The sequence below is a fragment of the Bidens hawaiensis genome, unplaced genomic scaffold (assembly GCF_021521415.1).
Source record: "Bidens hawaiensis isolate Kalapana, Puna unplaced genomic scaffold, B.hawaiensis_p1.1 tig00001032_1, whole genome shotgun sequence".
Lineage (NCBI taxonomy): Eukaryota > Viridiplantae > Streptophyta > Magnoliopsida > Asterales > Asteraceae > Bidens > Bidens hawaiensis.
In genome coordinates, this window is record NW_027491060.1 from 4,061,153 (window position 1) to 4,077,228 (window position 16,076).

General features: G+C 36.1%; 4 protein-coding genes across 4 annotated transcripts; 2 read left to right on the forward strand and 2 right to left on the reverse strand.

The window, feature by feature from the left end:
* Positions 1–553: 553 nt before the first annotated feature.
* LOC143555362 (uncharacterized) lies at positions 554–1,876 on the forward strand. Its single transcript, XM_077044934.1, has 5 exons — positions 554–738; positions 821–898; positions 1,044–1,119; positions 1,535–1,608; positions 1,679–1,876. Exons 1-5 carry the CDS (start codon positions 607–609, stop codon positions 1,748–1,750), a joined length of 432 nt encoding a protein of 143 aa, XP_076901049.1. The 5' UTR covers positions 554–606; the 3' UTR covers positions 1,751–1,876.
* A 1,639-nt stretch (positions 1,877–3,515) lies between these two features.
* Positions 3,516–5,608, reverse strand: LOC143553884 (uncharacterized). The gene is made up of 2 exons (XM_077043777.1): positions 5,392–5,608; positions 3,516–5,286 (listed from the first exon to the last, which is right to left on the reverse strand). The coding sequence occupies exon 2, from the start codon at positions 5,166–5,168 to the stop codon at positions 3,621–3,623; it is 1,548 nt and encodes a 515-aa protein (XP_076899892.1). The 5' UTR covers positions 5,169–5,286; positions 5,392–5,608; the 3' UTR covers positions 3,516–3,620.
* A 2,074-nt stretch (positions 5,609–7,682) lies between these two features.
* On the forward strand, positions 7,683–10,002 carry LOC143555380 (14-3-3 protein 10-like). The gene is made up of 4 exons (XM_077044947.1): positions 7,683–8,274; positions 9,366–9,488; positions 9,633–9,749; positions 9,853–10,002. The coding sequence occupies exons 1-4, from the start codon at positions 7,783–7,785 to the stop codon at positions 9,871–9,873; spliced, it is 753 nt and encodes a 250-aa protein (XP_076901062.1). The 5' UTR covers positions 7,683–7,782; the 3' UTR covers positions 9,874–10,002.
* Positions 10,003–11,358: 1,356 nt separating this feature from the next.
* Positions 11,359–13,655, reverse strand: LOC143553896 (protein CutA, chloroplastic-like). Its single transcript, XM_077043786.1, has 6 exons — positions 13,471–13,655; positions 13,254–13,372; positions 12,495–12,557; positions 12,025–12,056; positions 11,821–11,915; positions 11,359–11,733 (listed from the first exon to the last, which is right to left on the reverse strand). Exons 1-6 carry the CDS (start codon positions 13,617–13,619, stop codon positions 11,652–11,654), a joined length of 540 nt encoding a protein of 179 aa, XP_076899901.1. The 5' UTR covers positions 13,620–13,655; the 3' UTR covers positions 11,359–11,651.
* Positions 13,656–16,076: the final 2,421 nt, after the last annotated feature.

The following is a 16,076-nucleotide window of genomic DNA, read 5'->3' on the forward strand; positions in this document are numbered from 1 at the left end:
AGACTTTATGTATGTTAATGTGTTTCATATCATTTTCATTATATTCAACTCGTTTTTATTTGGTGTAGTAGGTTCTATATATATATATATAATATGATATCGTTAGCCCCCAATTATACCATTTGTTTTTTTTATATGAGAAATTATGGTGAATATCAAAGTTTAAGTTACTATCAATCACTTTGAGTGATTGATGATTGAGCCACATGATCGGGATCCACGCTGGCTTCTAAGTTTGGCTTGGCGATCCCGGTAAAACCCAGTTGGCTCACCCCGCTCGAAAATACGACATGTTTTAATACTCTGGTAAAACCCGGTCGGAATCAAGATTTGAACCCGGGGCATCCATCATGTTCCTAGCCATTGAGGCAAGCCCAGCTAGTTCAATGTCTAGAATTATAAGCCATGATTTAAGCATAAATTAGAAGGTATGCCACACATTAATGGTGGATATAAGAAGTTGATCGGCGTGGCAACATATTTCTCACAAAAAAAAAAAAAAACATTACGGCGTGGCAACATATTACCCCATCCATCGCATAAACATAAACATGAAGAAAAATAAAATCTAATCCTGTGCCGCCGCATCCTCCCTCATCGCACACAATGAGATGGGACGAACTCAAAGGCGATTTTATGCATATCTACCAACAACAACAAGACCAAGAAGAAGAAGAAGAAGAAGAAGACACATCTTATCTGGATTTTGATACCTTCTCTCTCATTTCTAAACCCAAGGTATTCCGCAATTATAGCCTTTTTTTATTATGTTTCTTGATTTTGATTCTTTTTGTTGTCATTTTATTTATTTATTAATTAGGATTATTATCGAATACTGGAGGTGGATTATGAAGCTACCGAAGAAGAAATTCGATCCAATTTCATTCGATTAGCTCTCGTACGTATTGCTTCATTTCATTTAGGGCTTCAATTCTTGTGGTTCAATTAGGGCTCCAAATTGATGCAGAATATCAATTTGGTTTTATTTGAAATTTGGTTTTATGGGTTTGTATTGTATATAATAGTTTAAAATCTTTTGACAGAAATGGCATCCAGACAAGAAGAAAGGTGAGGATAGTGCCACCTCCAAGTTTCAAGAGATCAACGAGGCTTACCAAGGTTCGAATTTCAAATGAATTAAATCGAATTATCAAACCAGATTTTAGTTTTTGAAGATCCCTGGTTGCCAAAATGCTTTACAAATCAATATAACAAAACACAAATCATTAAACCAAGTAACAAAACTAATTGAACTAGTACAGAAACCCAAAGCCGTTTATTAGATCATGGATTTAGAATTTTACACATTTAGTGATTTTGGGACATTTTTGTTTAGTGGGTCGGTTGATCGTCAGATTGAATATCAAATCTCACAACTTTAAGTCTTATTAGAACCTCTTTTGTAGCGGTGCGCGTCTCTCCCTCTCCAATATATTACACACACACACATGAGTACTTTAATGGTAATTTGAATTTGTGGTAATTGATGAGAAATTCAATCTTTTAACAATCATATGTTTTCTTGTTTTTGCAGTTTTATGTGATCCTATCCGTAAAGAAGAATACGACCGGAAAGGAATGCTATACCTCTATGATTACAACATCGTTGTAAGCATCATCATTACACATTAGTGATCGTTAACACACACATGTGTACTAACCATATTTCATGATGCAGGATTATCTTAATCGTTACAAGGGTCTGATCTTAACATGCAATGGGCTCGGGATGAAGACCTCCTCGTTGTGAAGGCACTTTGGTACATACATGCCGCACCGGTGTTGATGAGGCAGTTGGTCTTGTGATGGGGGATTTGCTTGCAGTCTTAGATTTGTTTTCATGCTACCTGCAACTGTTGTGTAAAGTTTTGAATCAATGCCCTCAACCTTCGTAGGTTTATTATCTCTACGGCTGCAATTGACATATCCAAAGTTGTATTGTAATATTACTGCTGCTACTACTACTACTTAGGGTATATTATTAATCATTACTCTGATGTTTTAGTTGTTTGGATACCGAAAATCAATAAAAACCACAAAGAATGTGAACAGAAATAGAGAGCAAGAAGCTGATAAGGGGTGAGCAATAACCGAATCGTTAACCGAAACTAAACCGAAAACCGACAAAATTGAACCGAAAAAGCCGAAAACCGAATTAACCGAACCGTAACGAGCTCTTCATTTTTTTTTTTCATTTGTTCAAGCCTTTTTTCCCTCTATTTCATGCATTATATGTATTAATTGTTTAATATTATCATTTTCATGTATTTATATCTTCATTTCATGACTAATATCTTAGTTTCATATATTTATATCTTCATTTCATGTATATTAAACTTTAGTCCAAGTTTGATATACGTTATTAACCGAAATTAACCGAACTAAAACGGTGCACTTAGGATACAAACAAACAAAATCATAATTAAGTAGAAACCGAACTAAAACGGTGCACTTAGGATACAAACAAACAAAATCATAATTAAGTAGTGGGTCTTGTGTAATGCATGCAAAATTTGAGCCTTTTAATCAACTTGTTTATTTGAGCACTTGTTCCTTCACGCCGGTTGGCCGCGATCCCTTTTCCTTAACCTCAACTGGCTATGCAACGGCGGCTTCCGGCTGAACATACGACTGCTGATGGGAATGGGATGGTGGCTTTTTTCCTTTAAAGGGCTTACGAAGGACGGCACTCCCCTTTTGGAGGAAAACGGTTTCATAAATGCCACGGTCGAGGTTTTTCAGGCATCTTTGATGATGATATTTAAGATGAAAACTGAGACAAAGATCAAATCTCGAAGATTATACAATTGGTTTATAATCTTTAGCATTGGGCCGTTCGGCACGTGTGGCTATGTACAATTGGTTGAATTCCATAACATTGGTCTTCAAATCCTTCCACTTTGAACAAAGTTGATGTTTGGTACGACCAACTACACCAAATTAATTTAGATAAACGGCATGGACTGCTGACTAGAACTGGTCTTGTTGCGCGTTGTTGTGGTCCGTCACATCTATCCAAGCCATTGTCAAAGCAATCTCGTCATCGTCGGTCCACGGATTCGGGCTTGCTCTCGGGGCCATTTGTTAAGTTTTGAGAGAAATATTAGATGAAAGAGTGAAATTTTGTGTTAAAAAATGATTGAATATGAGTTAAACTAACAGGGTAAATTTATTTATTTATTTAAAAGCTACTGTTCGAACGTTCATATACTTGTTGTGAGGTCGGGACTTGGGAGGAGCGGCAGACACACCCCAATCAAGGTTTCTTATTCCCGGGACGGCCCCTAAAGGGGCGTTGTTCCCCGGGGGCGGGCAGCACCACACCCCCTCCCGTGGGTGCCCGTCCACCCTTAGGTAAGAAATTTTACTTGTGTAATTACATTATATAAGTTATTATTGCAGCACTTAATTACGAAAATAGTTAAAAACATACAAAGGCTTTTTCAGGTGTAATCATGAACCTGGTTTAATTTCTTATGTCAATAATTAATCTATAATTGACCCCTGCTTACCTTTATAGATATAAATATAAAGATTGGGTGTAATAGTTCGGTTATTTATACAAGCCTAACCAAATTATAAAAGTCAACTGTAATAAAAATAAATATAAAATAACCCAACTATTGGTTTTCCAATTCTTTTGTTAATACATCAACAAGTTCAAATGTAGCAAGCAGCCTTCTTTCCCTACACACTACCTCAACAAGCTGACTCCACACACCCGGTTCAGGGTTAAATCCCATCGGCGCCAACACGGCCACCACCATCACTGCATCCACAACACTTCCACCTTCACAAAGATCAAGCACCAACTCATTTGATGTAGCAAAATGAGGAACGAATCCTCTACTCGCCATCACACCAACCAACTCTGTTGCCTTCTTCAAATCGCCTAACTTACATAACGAGTTCAACACAATCCTATAACTAGATTTGTCCAAATAAACACCTTCATAAGGTAATCTTTCCACCATTTCAAGAGCTTCATAAGTCCTATCATACCTACATAATCCCACAAGTATAATATTATAAGTAATATGATCACCTTTACATCCTTTTTCTTCCATCTCTTTCAAAACCCTTATCCCTTCATCGATTTCACCACCTCTACACAAACAATTAATAAACGTCGTATAACCGACTTTATCAAGACGTAAGCCAACACCTTTCATTTCATCAAACACCCTTTTCGCCTCTTGTAACTTTCCTTCTTTACAATACCCATTCATTAAAGTCGAGTAATTGAACACATTTGGTTCACACCCGTTTTTCTTCATGAAGTTGATTATCTTTATCGCTCGGTCAACTTTCCCACCTCGACAAAACCCGTTAATCAGAATGTTATAAGTCAACGCATCGGGAATGATCCTTTCTTTTGAAATCATTTCTTCAAAAAGCTTGATTGCTTCTTCCAATCTTCCTTTTTCACAAAAACCTTCCATTAAAGTTGAATATGTGATCAAATTAGGGTAAGAAGCGTCTGATAATTTCATCTCATTAGCCACCTGAACAGCAGATTCAAGATTCCCATGTTTGCAGTGATGTTTGACCAAAATGTTGAGAATGCAAGTGTTTGGATGTAAACCAAGAGTCGTTTTGGTGTGCAACAGAAATCTTGTTGCTAGATCAACTTGATTTGAGTCAACCAAAAGATTTAAGCACGTGCTAACGGCTTTTAGTGAAGGCTTTTCTCGAACAATTGGTTGGATGCTATTGAACATCTCCACAACCCGATTATGAAGTGAGGATTTTGAGAAATGCGTCATAAGATCAAGAAATATACTTTCATGAAACTTGCAGGTTTCATATGTCATTTGATGAAGAACGGTATCCACGTGTTCAAATTGTTTTAAACGCAAGAGTTTGTGGAGGGTAACAGCATAAGTCGAGTGGTTGTGATTAAAACCTCTTTGATTAGTGACCTTGTTGAAAATATTAAGAACACGGTGTGGATCTTTCTCGTGTTTGATCAACTTGATAGCCGATTCGTGAGAAATGTATTTGGATTTTTTTGGGATTTCTGTTAACGGTTCGGTTGGAGGGTCGGGTTTTGGGGATTTGGCTCTAATGTAATTATGGGGGGAGATCCAGGGAACAATAGAAGGTTCTTTAAAAGAAGACGTTGAGAATCGGTGGGCCATACCAGCTCTACGTTTAAGTGAATGCATTAGGGCATCCACATAAAAATAGGTGCTTCGAATTTGAGGTGGAACTGATGTGACGGTTTGTGAAGTTCGTTGTTGTGGTTGCTCTTAGAAGTAGAAGGTTAGCAGCAGTTCAAATCAACTGCAAGATTACACAAAATACAAGGTAAAATAACTACAATTATCAAATAAGATAATTCACTCCCACTTAAAGTGCAAGTTTTGCCATAGGCATTTTATCAAACACCTGGTGTGCATGCAACATGATGAAAGAAACCCATTGCTGTTTATGACCTGGGTTGTAAAGTGAAAGTTTGTGATGGGCATTTTATCGAACACCTGGTGTGCGTGCAACATAAACCCTAAACTACACATTGAACCGAACTCAATTCATCTTGATTCAACTTTTGCATACATCATGTATCGAATGAATTACTTACAGAAACAATTTGCAATGAAGACCAAATTTTGAAACTGTTTGTTCTAATTGCGAGAATACAGGGTAACAAATTAAGCATAAAAAATATGATAAAAAAAGGGATCGATACCTTGGTGGAGAAAGTGAAGCCAAGAAATGAGATTGCAGGTTTTGTGATAACTTTCTATGAGATTCGAGCCCCACTATGAGAGCACCTGGTGTTAGAAACATAACTACATAACTACATGAGTGATCAACATGAAAAGAAAATTGTTAAAACCAGGGTATACCGGATTTTCGTAAGGCAGCCGGTATTTAAAAGTCAGAACTCATACTTTTGGACGGTTTGCTAGTCACTATTTTTTCTTAAATACCAGTTTAAACCAGCAAGTCAATTTTGCGGCCCATAATTTTTAAAAATGACTTTAACATAACGGATAAAATTGAAACGAGTAACCACGGTAAAAGAAGATTCATTAATCAACCAATTATGTATCATGCAAATCCAAGGTTGGTTTATTTACATCTTTTATAATTGACTAACTTCATATACAAAGTACAAACTTTCTATCTGGCATTCTGACCCGATCATTGTTTATGTGTGATATTTGGTTCAAGTGTGCTTATTAATGTACTTTGAGTTAGTTTTTTACAATGTAAACTATTTAAACTATTGAACCTCCCGGTATATTCCGGTTTAAATAGTGTTTGAATTGTGGAAACTATTGTGTATTGAATTGTGGTCGGTTTTGCAGTGCATTTTGCGTGGGTTCGGTTTGATTTTAGCAAGTGTTTTGTCTTGAATTGACCCTTTAGTGGCGCGTAAATACATTGAAGCTTTGATATTCGAGAAAGAATTTAGAAGTTTTTGAGCAAGATAGGTTTTGAGGATTTCTCTTTTTTCTTTTTTCTTTTTTCTTTTTTCTTTTTTTGAGTGTTAAAAAACCCTATGCTTCTGATGCATTTATTTGATGCTTGATTAACATTTTCTAACCATCATCCTTTTAATATATATATATTTTCTTTTTCAAAAAACAAAGTACAAGTTCAGTTGGTATATTTATAGGGTTAGCTAATTAGTTTTTTTATTAGGAAAATTGGTTTTTGTTGGTCTCAACTATTTTATTTTTGCCGGCGCTGGTCTCAACTATCATTTTGGTTGGCAACGGTCCCAACTTTCACATACGTTGAATCCACTGGTCCGCGACTAACTCGTTAGGTAAAATCTGATGTGTCGTCCTAGTTGTCAAAATCCGATGACATGGGCATCCTACGTGGACCGGCTGTGTATTATAACCAACGTTTTATACTTAAACATTATACAAACATAATTCCCAAATTATACAACCCTAGATCCCCAAATTCTCTCTAACTCAAGAACCCTAATTCACTTTTAAGAGATGTTTACCCAAGAAACACGGGTGAGGAGGTCAGTCTGAAACCGTCCCGACCTACATAAGCAACATCAACCACATTTAAGATTTTGGCCTGTAGACGATGATCAAACATACCAGACCGGCTCAGCTCGCTTTTTAAATCAGCAGATCTAGCTAAGATAAGTCCAGACACATTAGGTTGACTAGATGACGGATTGATGAAAAACTGTGTCGCCAGCTCAGTGACTTTTCTCACGTAATTGTGGCGTTTCTCTGTTCGAAGACGATCAAATCGGTCTGCAGACTGACCTCCTTGCCCGTGTTTCTAGGGTAAACATCTCTTAAAAGTGAATTAGGGTTCTTGAGTTAGAGAGAATTTGGGGATTTAGGGTTGTATAATTTGGGAATTTATGTTTGTATAATGTTTAAGTATAAAACGTTGGTTATAATACACAGCCGGTCCACATAGGATGCCCATGTCATCGGATTTTGACAACTAGGACGACACGTCAGATTTTACCTAACGGAGTTAGTCGCGGACTAGTGGATTCAACGTATGTGAAAGTTGGGAACGTTGACAGCCAAAATGATAGTTGGGACTAGCGCCGGCAAAAATAAAATATTTAGGACTAATAAAAACCAATTTTCTTTTTTTTATTATAATGTAACTACAACTTACCTACAAAATAGCGAACGGATAAACCAACGAATATAATTAAATCAGTCACACCGATTAAACCAGACACCGAGAAGCACACAACCAAACCCCAAAAGATACTTTCTTTCCACTTCCAACTCCATCATATTCATACATATCCACCAGTCCATTCACCGTCAACCACCCATGGCCACCACAGACAACCTAACCCGAGACCAGTACGTCTACTTAGCCAAGCTCGCCGAGCAAGCCGAGCGTTACGAGGAAATGGTCCACTTCATGGAAAAGCTCGTCCTAACCACCACACCGTCAGCCGAGCTCACCGTCGAGGAGCGTAACCTCCTCTCCGTGGCTTACAAAAACGTCATCGGCTCGCTCCGAGCCGCGTGGCGCATCGTGTCGTCGATCGAGCAGAAGGAGGAGTCACGGAAGAACGAAGAGCACGTGATGCTGGTGAAGGATTACAGATCTAAGGTGGAGAATGAGCTGTCGGATGTGTGCTCTGGGATACTGAAGCTTATGGACTCCAATCTGGTCCCGTCGGCTTCTACTGGTGAGTCGAAGGTGTTCTATTTGAAGATGAAGGGAGACTACCATAGGTATTTGGCGGAGTTTAAAATTGGTGATGAGCGTAAGGAGGCTGCTGAGGCTACTATGAATTCCTACAAAGCTGCTCAGGTATTTGTTTAATTTCTGTTAATTATTCCTGTAGATTGTTATGTATTTGTTCAGTTTTCTGTTAATTTCATATATATTTGTTTAGCTATCTGTTAATTTCTGCAGATTGTTATATATTAATTCAAGCTTCTGTTAATTACGGTAGATTGTTATATATTTGTTCTATTTTTTGTTAGTTTCTGCAGATTATTATATTTTGGTTAATTTCTGTTGATTGTTATATATTTGTTCAGTTTTTTGTTAATTTCTGTAGATTGTTATATATTTGTTTATATGTTAATTTCTGTAGATTGTTTTGCATTTGCTTAATTTTCAGTTAATTCCTGTAGATTGATTTGTATTTGTTTAAGTTTCAGTTAATTCCTGTAGCTTGTTATATATTTGTTTAGTTTGCTGTTAATTTATGTAGATTGTTATATGTATGTTCAGTTTTCTGTTAATTCTGGAGAATTGTTATATTTTTGTTCTAATTCTGTTAAATCCTTGTATATTTGTTCAGTGTTCTGTTAATTCCGGTGAATTGTTATATTTTTGTTCAATTTCTGTTAATTCCTTGTATTTTGTTTAACGTTCTGTTAATTCCGGTGAATTGTTATATTTTTGTTCAATTTCTTTTAATTCCTTGTATGTTTGTTCAGTGTTTTGTTAATTCCGGTATATTGTTATATTTTTGTTCTGTTTTCTGTTAATTCCTTCTATATTTGTTTATTTTTCAGTGAATTTCTGTCAAATATTAAATATTTGTTCAATTTTCTGTGTTATATTTGTTGAGTTTTCTGTTAAATCCTGTAGATTGTTATATATTTGTTCATTTTTCTGTTAATTCTGGTAAATTGTAATATATTTGTTCATTTTTTCTGTTAATTCTGAAAAAAGTAGATTGTTAGATATTTTTTCGGTTTTCTGTTAATTTTTGTAGGTTGTTGTATATTTGTTTGTGTAATTTGATTTACATAGGTGCTGTGCTGTTTGGTTTAAAGTTATAATCAGTGCATTGAGTTCATCGAATTGTTGATTGAGATTACAGAATAATTGCTTATATGGATATGTTATACTTGTTAATTAATTTGCATCTTATTCTGTTTGTGAAGGATATTGCACTGGCGGAATTGGCTCCAACACACCCGATAAGATTAGGTCTTGCACTTAACTTCTCAGTGTTTTACTATGAGATTCTGAACTCAGCTGACAAGGCGTGTAGCATGGCCAAACAGGTAACTTGCATATGTGAATTGTTTGTCTTGATTTTATTGCGTCTCTCTGTTAATTTTAAAGATTTAAGATCATTTGCGCGTGCTGCATGAGTTTTAAATTCAATGGTTGTTGAAACTTAATAAGTTGTTTTTATAAATGAGTAGGCATTTGAGGAAGCCATTGCTGAGCTGGACACTCTGGGTGAAGACTCATACAAGGATAGCACTCTTATCATGCAACTGTTGAGGGACAATCTCACCCTTTGGACTTCAGATGCACAGGTCAATACCCCACCACACACACACACACACACACACACAGTTATGTGTATATATATTATCGTTTGTAGTATAGAAAATGACTTTCTTTTTGGGTTTATTGCAGGATCAGCTGGATGAGCCATAAAGTAGTTAAGTGTGTTATATGGTCATTTGTACCCTGGCTAATCTGAACATGTTCTGTTTCATATGTTTGACCTTGATAAAAGAATTTGCACTTTCATTAATGATCAACTTGCATCTTATTCAAATCTCACTTATGTACATTGAATGGAGTTATGGAGGGAGGTTGAGATTGAACAGGTGAGCTATGTATGACATGATACGAGAACACACACAAAATTTACAGGTTCGGGTTTTGTGTTAATGGGCTGGGTCAATTTCATGTCTAACATGCGAGCACGTCTAGCTCAACGGGTCGTTTTCTAGTTGATATATTTTACTTGTTTATTTTAATAATTTCTATAAAAAATATGTATGTTGCCAAAAGTTAGTTGGGTTGACTTGGATCATATATCAATAGATAGTGAAATTTCAACTAAATGCAATGTTAATTGGGTGGTGGTGGTTCCCACAGGCAGGTTTTCGAGTCAGATATGTAGCATCAATTAACTAGGGACGGTTTAAGCCCCTTCACAGGTAGGCTTGGGAAAAAACAATAAAAAAACCTTCACAGGTAGGCTTGGGAAAAAACAATAAAAATAATATAATGTGATTTTGTTTTCAGGAATTCGAAGGAACATAAATGAAATTAAAGATTTCATGTGTAACTGAATTTAAGGGAAAACAACAATTTTATTACAACTATACTGTTTAGCCGAAAACTTAAAAGCGCAAGTGAGGGTGTTATACATAATGTGCTTGTGATCTCATAATATTATACCATTTGGTCGAGTCTCAAGCCCAAGCTCTAGACGAGTCATCCTTGGAAGCTGTCCACCTCCCTTGACTTTCTTTGACCGTCATGTGCAAGAAGAAACTGAGACGAAGTTGGTTTCAGCTTGTGGTGGTTTTCCATGCACAACTAAACCGGACAGGGTTCGACTCCTGGTGTTATGACATGTGGGCCTGCAACCTTGATCATTGGAATGTTGTGGATTTCATCTAGTTGAATCATCCACCTAAACTTTACTATGGTTGTGATCTTGGTTTCATTATTCTAGCAACTTAGATTCTGTGAACATTCTTAATGAAATGCTAAATAGTCATTGTATCTTTCTTATTCTGCACAATTATTAAATAGATGCATAAAATCCTACAGTGGTATCTGTTTGATTTTGCGAGTTTGTGAAACCTAATCGAGTTTATCTGGTAAGCCAAAAGAAAAAGAATTAACCATATTCATTAAAAATTTGAATCTTCTTCACCAAAGGAATAAGCTTATGTTAACACCAGTGAATAAATTACAGAAAAGTGCTCATCTTCTGGCCGAGTGTCACCTCTTTCTTCACTATTTTCTTAATATGATCCTAGGCTGCCATCTAATTTTACCCTTTTTGATTGATCTATTACTTATGAAACTTGGCATTTATTATTATTTTAGAGAAGTATGAACCTAGTTGAACCTGTATGTTAACTTTAATAACAAACTGAATCACCAACAAAGTTACCTGTTGTCTTATTATTTAAAAACCAAACCAGACCAAACTGAACCAGACGGGACCAAGCAGAGTTCGATCTCCTATTTCAGCTCGGTTATGTAAACTGGATACAAGCTCACTCTGATCCCTTTGACACACTTTAGCCTTTGAGTATAACTAGTTTATTTGACCAGGTACACAATCAGATTATCAAGTCACCTTGCCTCTTAAAGATCCATCCTTTATATTTATTGAACACATACACATCATCACTGAGCCATAGTAACCTTAAATCACACACCAGTACCACAAACATCTCACTTGATCATTCCCGGGTGCTATTTTTAAGCCATTCCAAGTAGGGAATGCTGCCACCGGTTATAGGCAATGCAATCACTTCAGGCACACTGCGACACCATCATCAAAATATACACTATTAGTTCACAAGCAAAATTCAAATCGACTCCTTAATGACTGTTACTAAATGCCCTTACTCATATTCATGGTTTTGCTTGACATGCTCGGTTAGAGCATTCAAAAGGGATTCTCTGGTTTTAATTATGAGCAGTTCCTCTGAATCTGTTTGTATCTGCACAACAAAGTGTAAAACTCACTTTAAGCTGATGTAAATACTCACAACATAAAATAGATATTTTGAATGTTTTGGGTGCTATAAAAGCCAAAGATAGAAATCATACCTCACCGTTCCACAGGTACACCGACTCAATACCTGCACTCAAAAGAAAAAAGACCCACGTGACTCGTTTTTAAAATCATATGTTCAATATACGTGATGTTTGGCGCTTCTTGACCAAAAATGTCCAAATGTGCAGAATGAAGCGTTTACCTTTTCATACAAATTTTCATGTTCACATTAAGATTTGTTTTTAAAAAAAGCCAAGTAAAACGGTTTAACAAATCAGTAACTTCTGTAACACACGCATCATTATATGCCTATGCCACAGAAGAAAAAATTACTGGTTTAAGGCTATATCCGAATTTCTAAACAATTTTTTGTCATTAAAGTACAATGGCTACAAAGCAAAAGATAAACCCTTCGCATTTATCAATTAACTTCAATAGCAGACACAACAATGTTATAAAAATTATAACAATTATGCAACGAGAAGAATATCAGTTATAAAAATTATGATATGAAGTCAGATACCTGGTACTCTGTTAACACAAGCTGCAAGCTTTTCTTTGACAATGCTTCCTGCCAATTTCTTACCTAAACAAAAGGTACAAAATCAAGCAACAAGAATGATGCAATCTCATTAAAATTTGGTCATAAATTCATCAACAAAACTTTGTTAAACAACCAATCTTATTTTCCAATTTTAAAAAAATTGCAATTGACTTAACAACCACGGGTCACAACATCCCACTCATAGCTATATATGTCATTAGTAGGGTATGGGAGAGGTGTGTCGTAGACATACCACCTTACCTCTCCAAAAACATAACATAAAAAGTATCTAAATGAATCAACGCAAACATTGATCAAATACATTTTCATAGGCATGTAAACGAACCGAACGAACACAAACAAGGCCATGTTCATGTTCCTTCATTTAACTTTAAACGAACACAAATACTTTTATTGGACAAATAATTGTGTTCATGTTCGTACATTTAAGAAAAAGAACATGTTCGCGTTCGTTCATTTAAATCTAAACAAATAGTTCATGAACATAAACAAACATAATTCAAGACAAACGAATATAAATGACATAAATGAACACAAACAAATGTATAACATTAAGTAGATGATTCATCAAGAAATCAAGATAAATGAACGAACGAAACATGTGTTTATGTTCGTTCATGATCGCTAATTCAATGAACGAACATAAACAAACTTCTCGCCAAACGGTTCCCTACGTTTTTCATATTGTAATAACAAAAAAAACATTAAGGTCGAAACCTGCTTCTTTGTTGGGCACAGTGACGTAGACAACAATACTCGGCACCGTGTTTTGATTGGAGGCTTCCATTCTAATACCAGTACTGTGAAAGCCCTGTGTTTTGCTACCTGAACTCAACCTGAACCAATTCAATTGAGTACAAAAGCCAATAACAAACAAACAAACAAACCCTAGAAATGAATTGGGGGAACAATAATAAATTAATAATAACAGTACCGAGATGAGGGAACAGTGGTGAAAGAAAATGAAGGATGGAGATTGTGAAAGCCTAAACTGAGCACACAGAAGGCACCGACTAACGGTAATCGCCGACGAACTGCCGACGATGAGACGAGTGATGTGAGTGTTGAAAATGAAATTGCCATTCTTGTTTTTCTTATTCTAATGGGCTGGTTCAATAGGCCAACTGAACTGAACTACTTGTAACTGATTAACCGAACCCGACCCGAAACTGAAACCGGGTAATACTTGGTAGAGTAACCGCACGTTAGAGACCGATTAGGAGTTTTCAAGGCAAAATACGGTTTTTCTAAGCATGTTACTAACGGTTATTGATGTTAGCATTATTTTTTTAATTGTCGATTCTAGCCGTTGGAAACAAGTTACTGACCACTAAGTTAGTATAAACAAGTATCGGGTATAAAAGTTTTATTACACCACTTCTGTAACTCTCAAAAACCGAAACCCGCTCAATTCTCTCTCGTCTCAACCCTATAAACATAGAAACCATTTGATTATGATCACCGAAGACATAACTGAAAGTAACTGTTCATTACCATGTGCACAACTTTGTGAGCTCTAACTTACTTTTTCCTTGCTTCTTTTATGAGCCAACCCTTCACAAAAATAAAAGATAATACCTTTTCACCAGATATCAAATTGCAATACAAGGAAATAGAAGAAAGAAAATACAAAGCACACTATTAGATCCTTGAACCTAAATTACAATACGAACGAAAAACAAAACTAGAAACTGAAAGCAAAACGAAATGCCGGTATGGCTGGGGATTTATGCTAAATAGAGGCTCCTTCAAACAGATTTCAGGCCCTCAAGTGAACCCGTTTGTCTCCCGGGATACAATAGTCGCAACATGAACCCGTCTGTCTTGCATTCATCTTAACAATTTTAGACACGTTTTGGTTCATCGTGATCCTTTTACATAGAACACGGTCATACCAAATAATAAATATATTAAAAACAAATATCAATAATTATTTGTCTCCAAAATAAGTTAATAAAAACACATTTTGCACTAAATTTCCAACACTTTTATTTCAATTTTCACCATTTGTAATAAATAAATTTACATTTTTGCAAAATTAAAGAAAACTGATTTCAATTTGAAAAAGTTGAGTTTGATAACATAATTGATTTCCGTCTTATCATTTTATACACAGTTATCAGACCTAGTATAATATTTAATCAGGTAAGTATTTGATCACTTCACAGTGTTTTTAGTTTACAAGCTAAAGAAGCAAGATACACATCCTGTTAATGTGAGATTGACATATGGAAGAAATATTAAATTGCTAAACAGTTAACAGACAAAAGTAAATGAATCTAGGATATGTGACAAATGCAAAACCTTGCAACATGAAACAAGTAACTGTTAAAAGTAAAGCAACAATAACAAGAAGTCCAGAAGTACCATGCCTTCAAAAGACACTGTCAATAAACTTATTCAATGAGTACCGTCTGTGAGTTATGATCACTAGATCATTTTACACAAGGTGTGCTTGTTGTTGCGCATCCACACCTTGAGAACCTTTTTGTCGAAGCCTATTTCCGCACAAAACTCTTCAACACTCGCCTAGTCTTCTTTCTTGACGCGCCACCCCAACCCCTGTGCGAATGCCAGCATCCGGTCCTTTTGTTCCCGAGTGAATTTTGTTTGGGCACGCTTTTCCGAATTGCCACCAGCACCACTTGAGCTGGTTCCCAAGTTGACTCCAAGGGCAGAAGGTTGATCGTTGTTCACACACTGTCTTGTTACGGGTGTCTGAACTACAACGAGTTCTGCGGTGATAGCTTCGGTGGCAATTGCAAGTGCCACAAATCAACGCATCCCTGGTTCCGTTAGCTCCTTTTGGGGAAAACCTCAGGCATCCGTCAATGTTTGGGATAGCCTCGAGTGTTCGGTTTCTTGAACACTCGCAGAATTGGAAAAACTGATACTCAAAGGTCTTACTCCCCATGTTACCAGCTGCAGCTTGTTCTTGATTCGCCATATGTTTGCTGCTGCTTTAGCAAACATAACAAATACCACATCAGCAGGTTACTAATTAACAGACACAATCTGCTTCTTCAATTAATATAACAAATACCACAATGCATATTTTTACCAGAAAAATCTGGATTATTTTTCTCTTTTCTTTTTCATAAGTTCATTTTTAACGTAATTAAACTACTAACATTAAAGCACTATTAGACAAGTTTTATGGGAAAGTAAAATTTAAAATTTCCGGGCATGTTATTTGTGAAATGGTTTGGGTAAATAGATTTATGATTTCGAGTAATCGGGATGAGTATCACCAAATCTCATATTCATTCCGTACCTACGAAATGTTTTTATTTAAATGCCGTACATGTCCCAGATGTTTCGGTCATTTTCATCAGGCTTAGGTTATTTTTGTCATCCCTGTCAAGGTCATTTTACAAACAGATAAATGCATATGCAACTGATTTGGGTGCGCTCTCAAATGAACCAGAACCTAAAGCCAAAAGGAATTGGGAACTTGAGGCTCAGATCAGTGATTGACGATGGTTACCATCCATCTCATTATAAGTGAAAAAGAAACAACTATCAAATTTGTGATAGCCA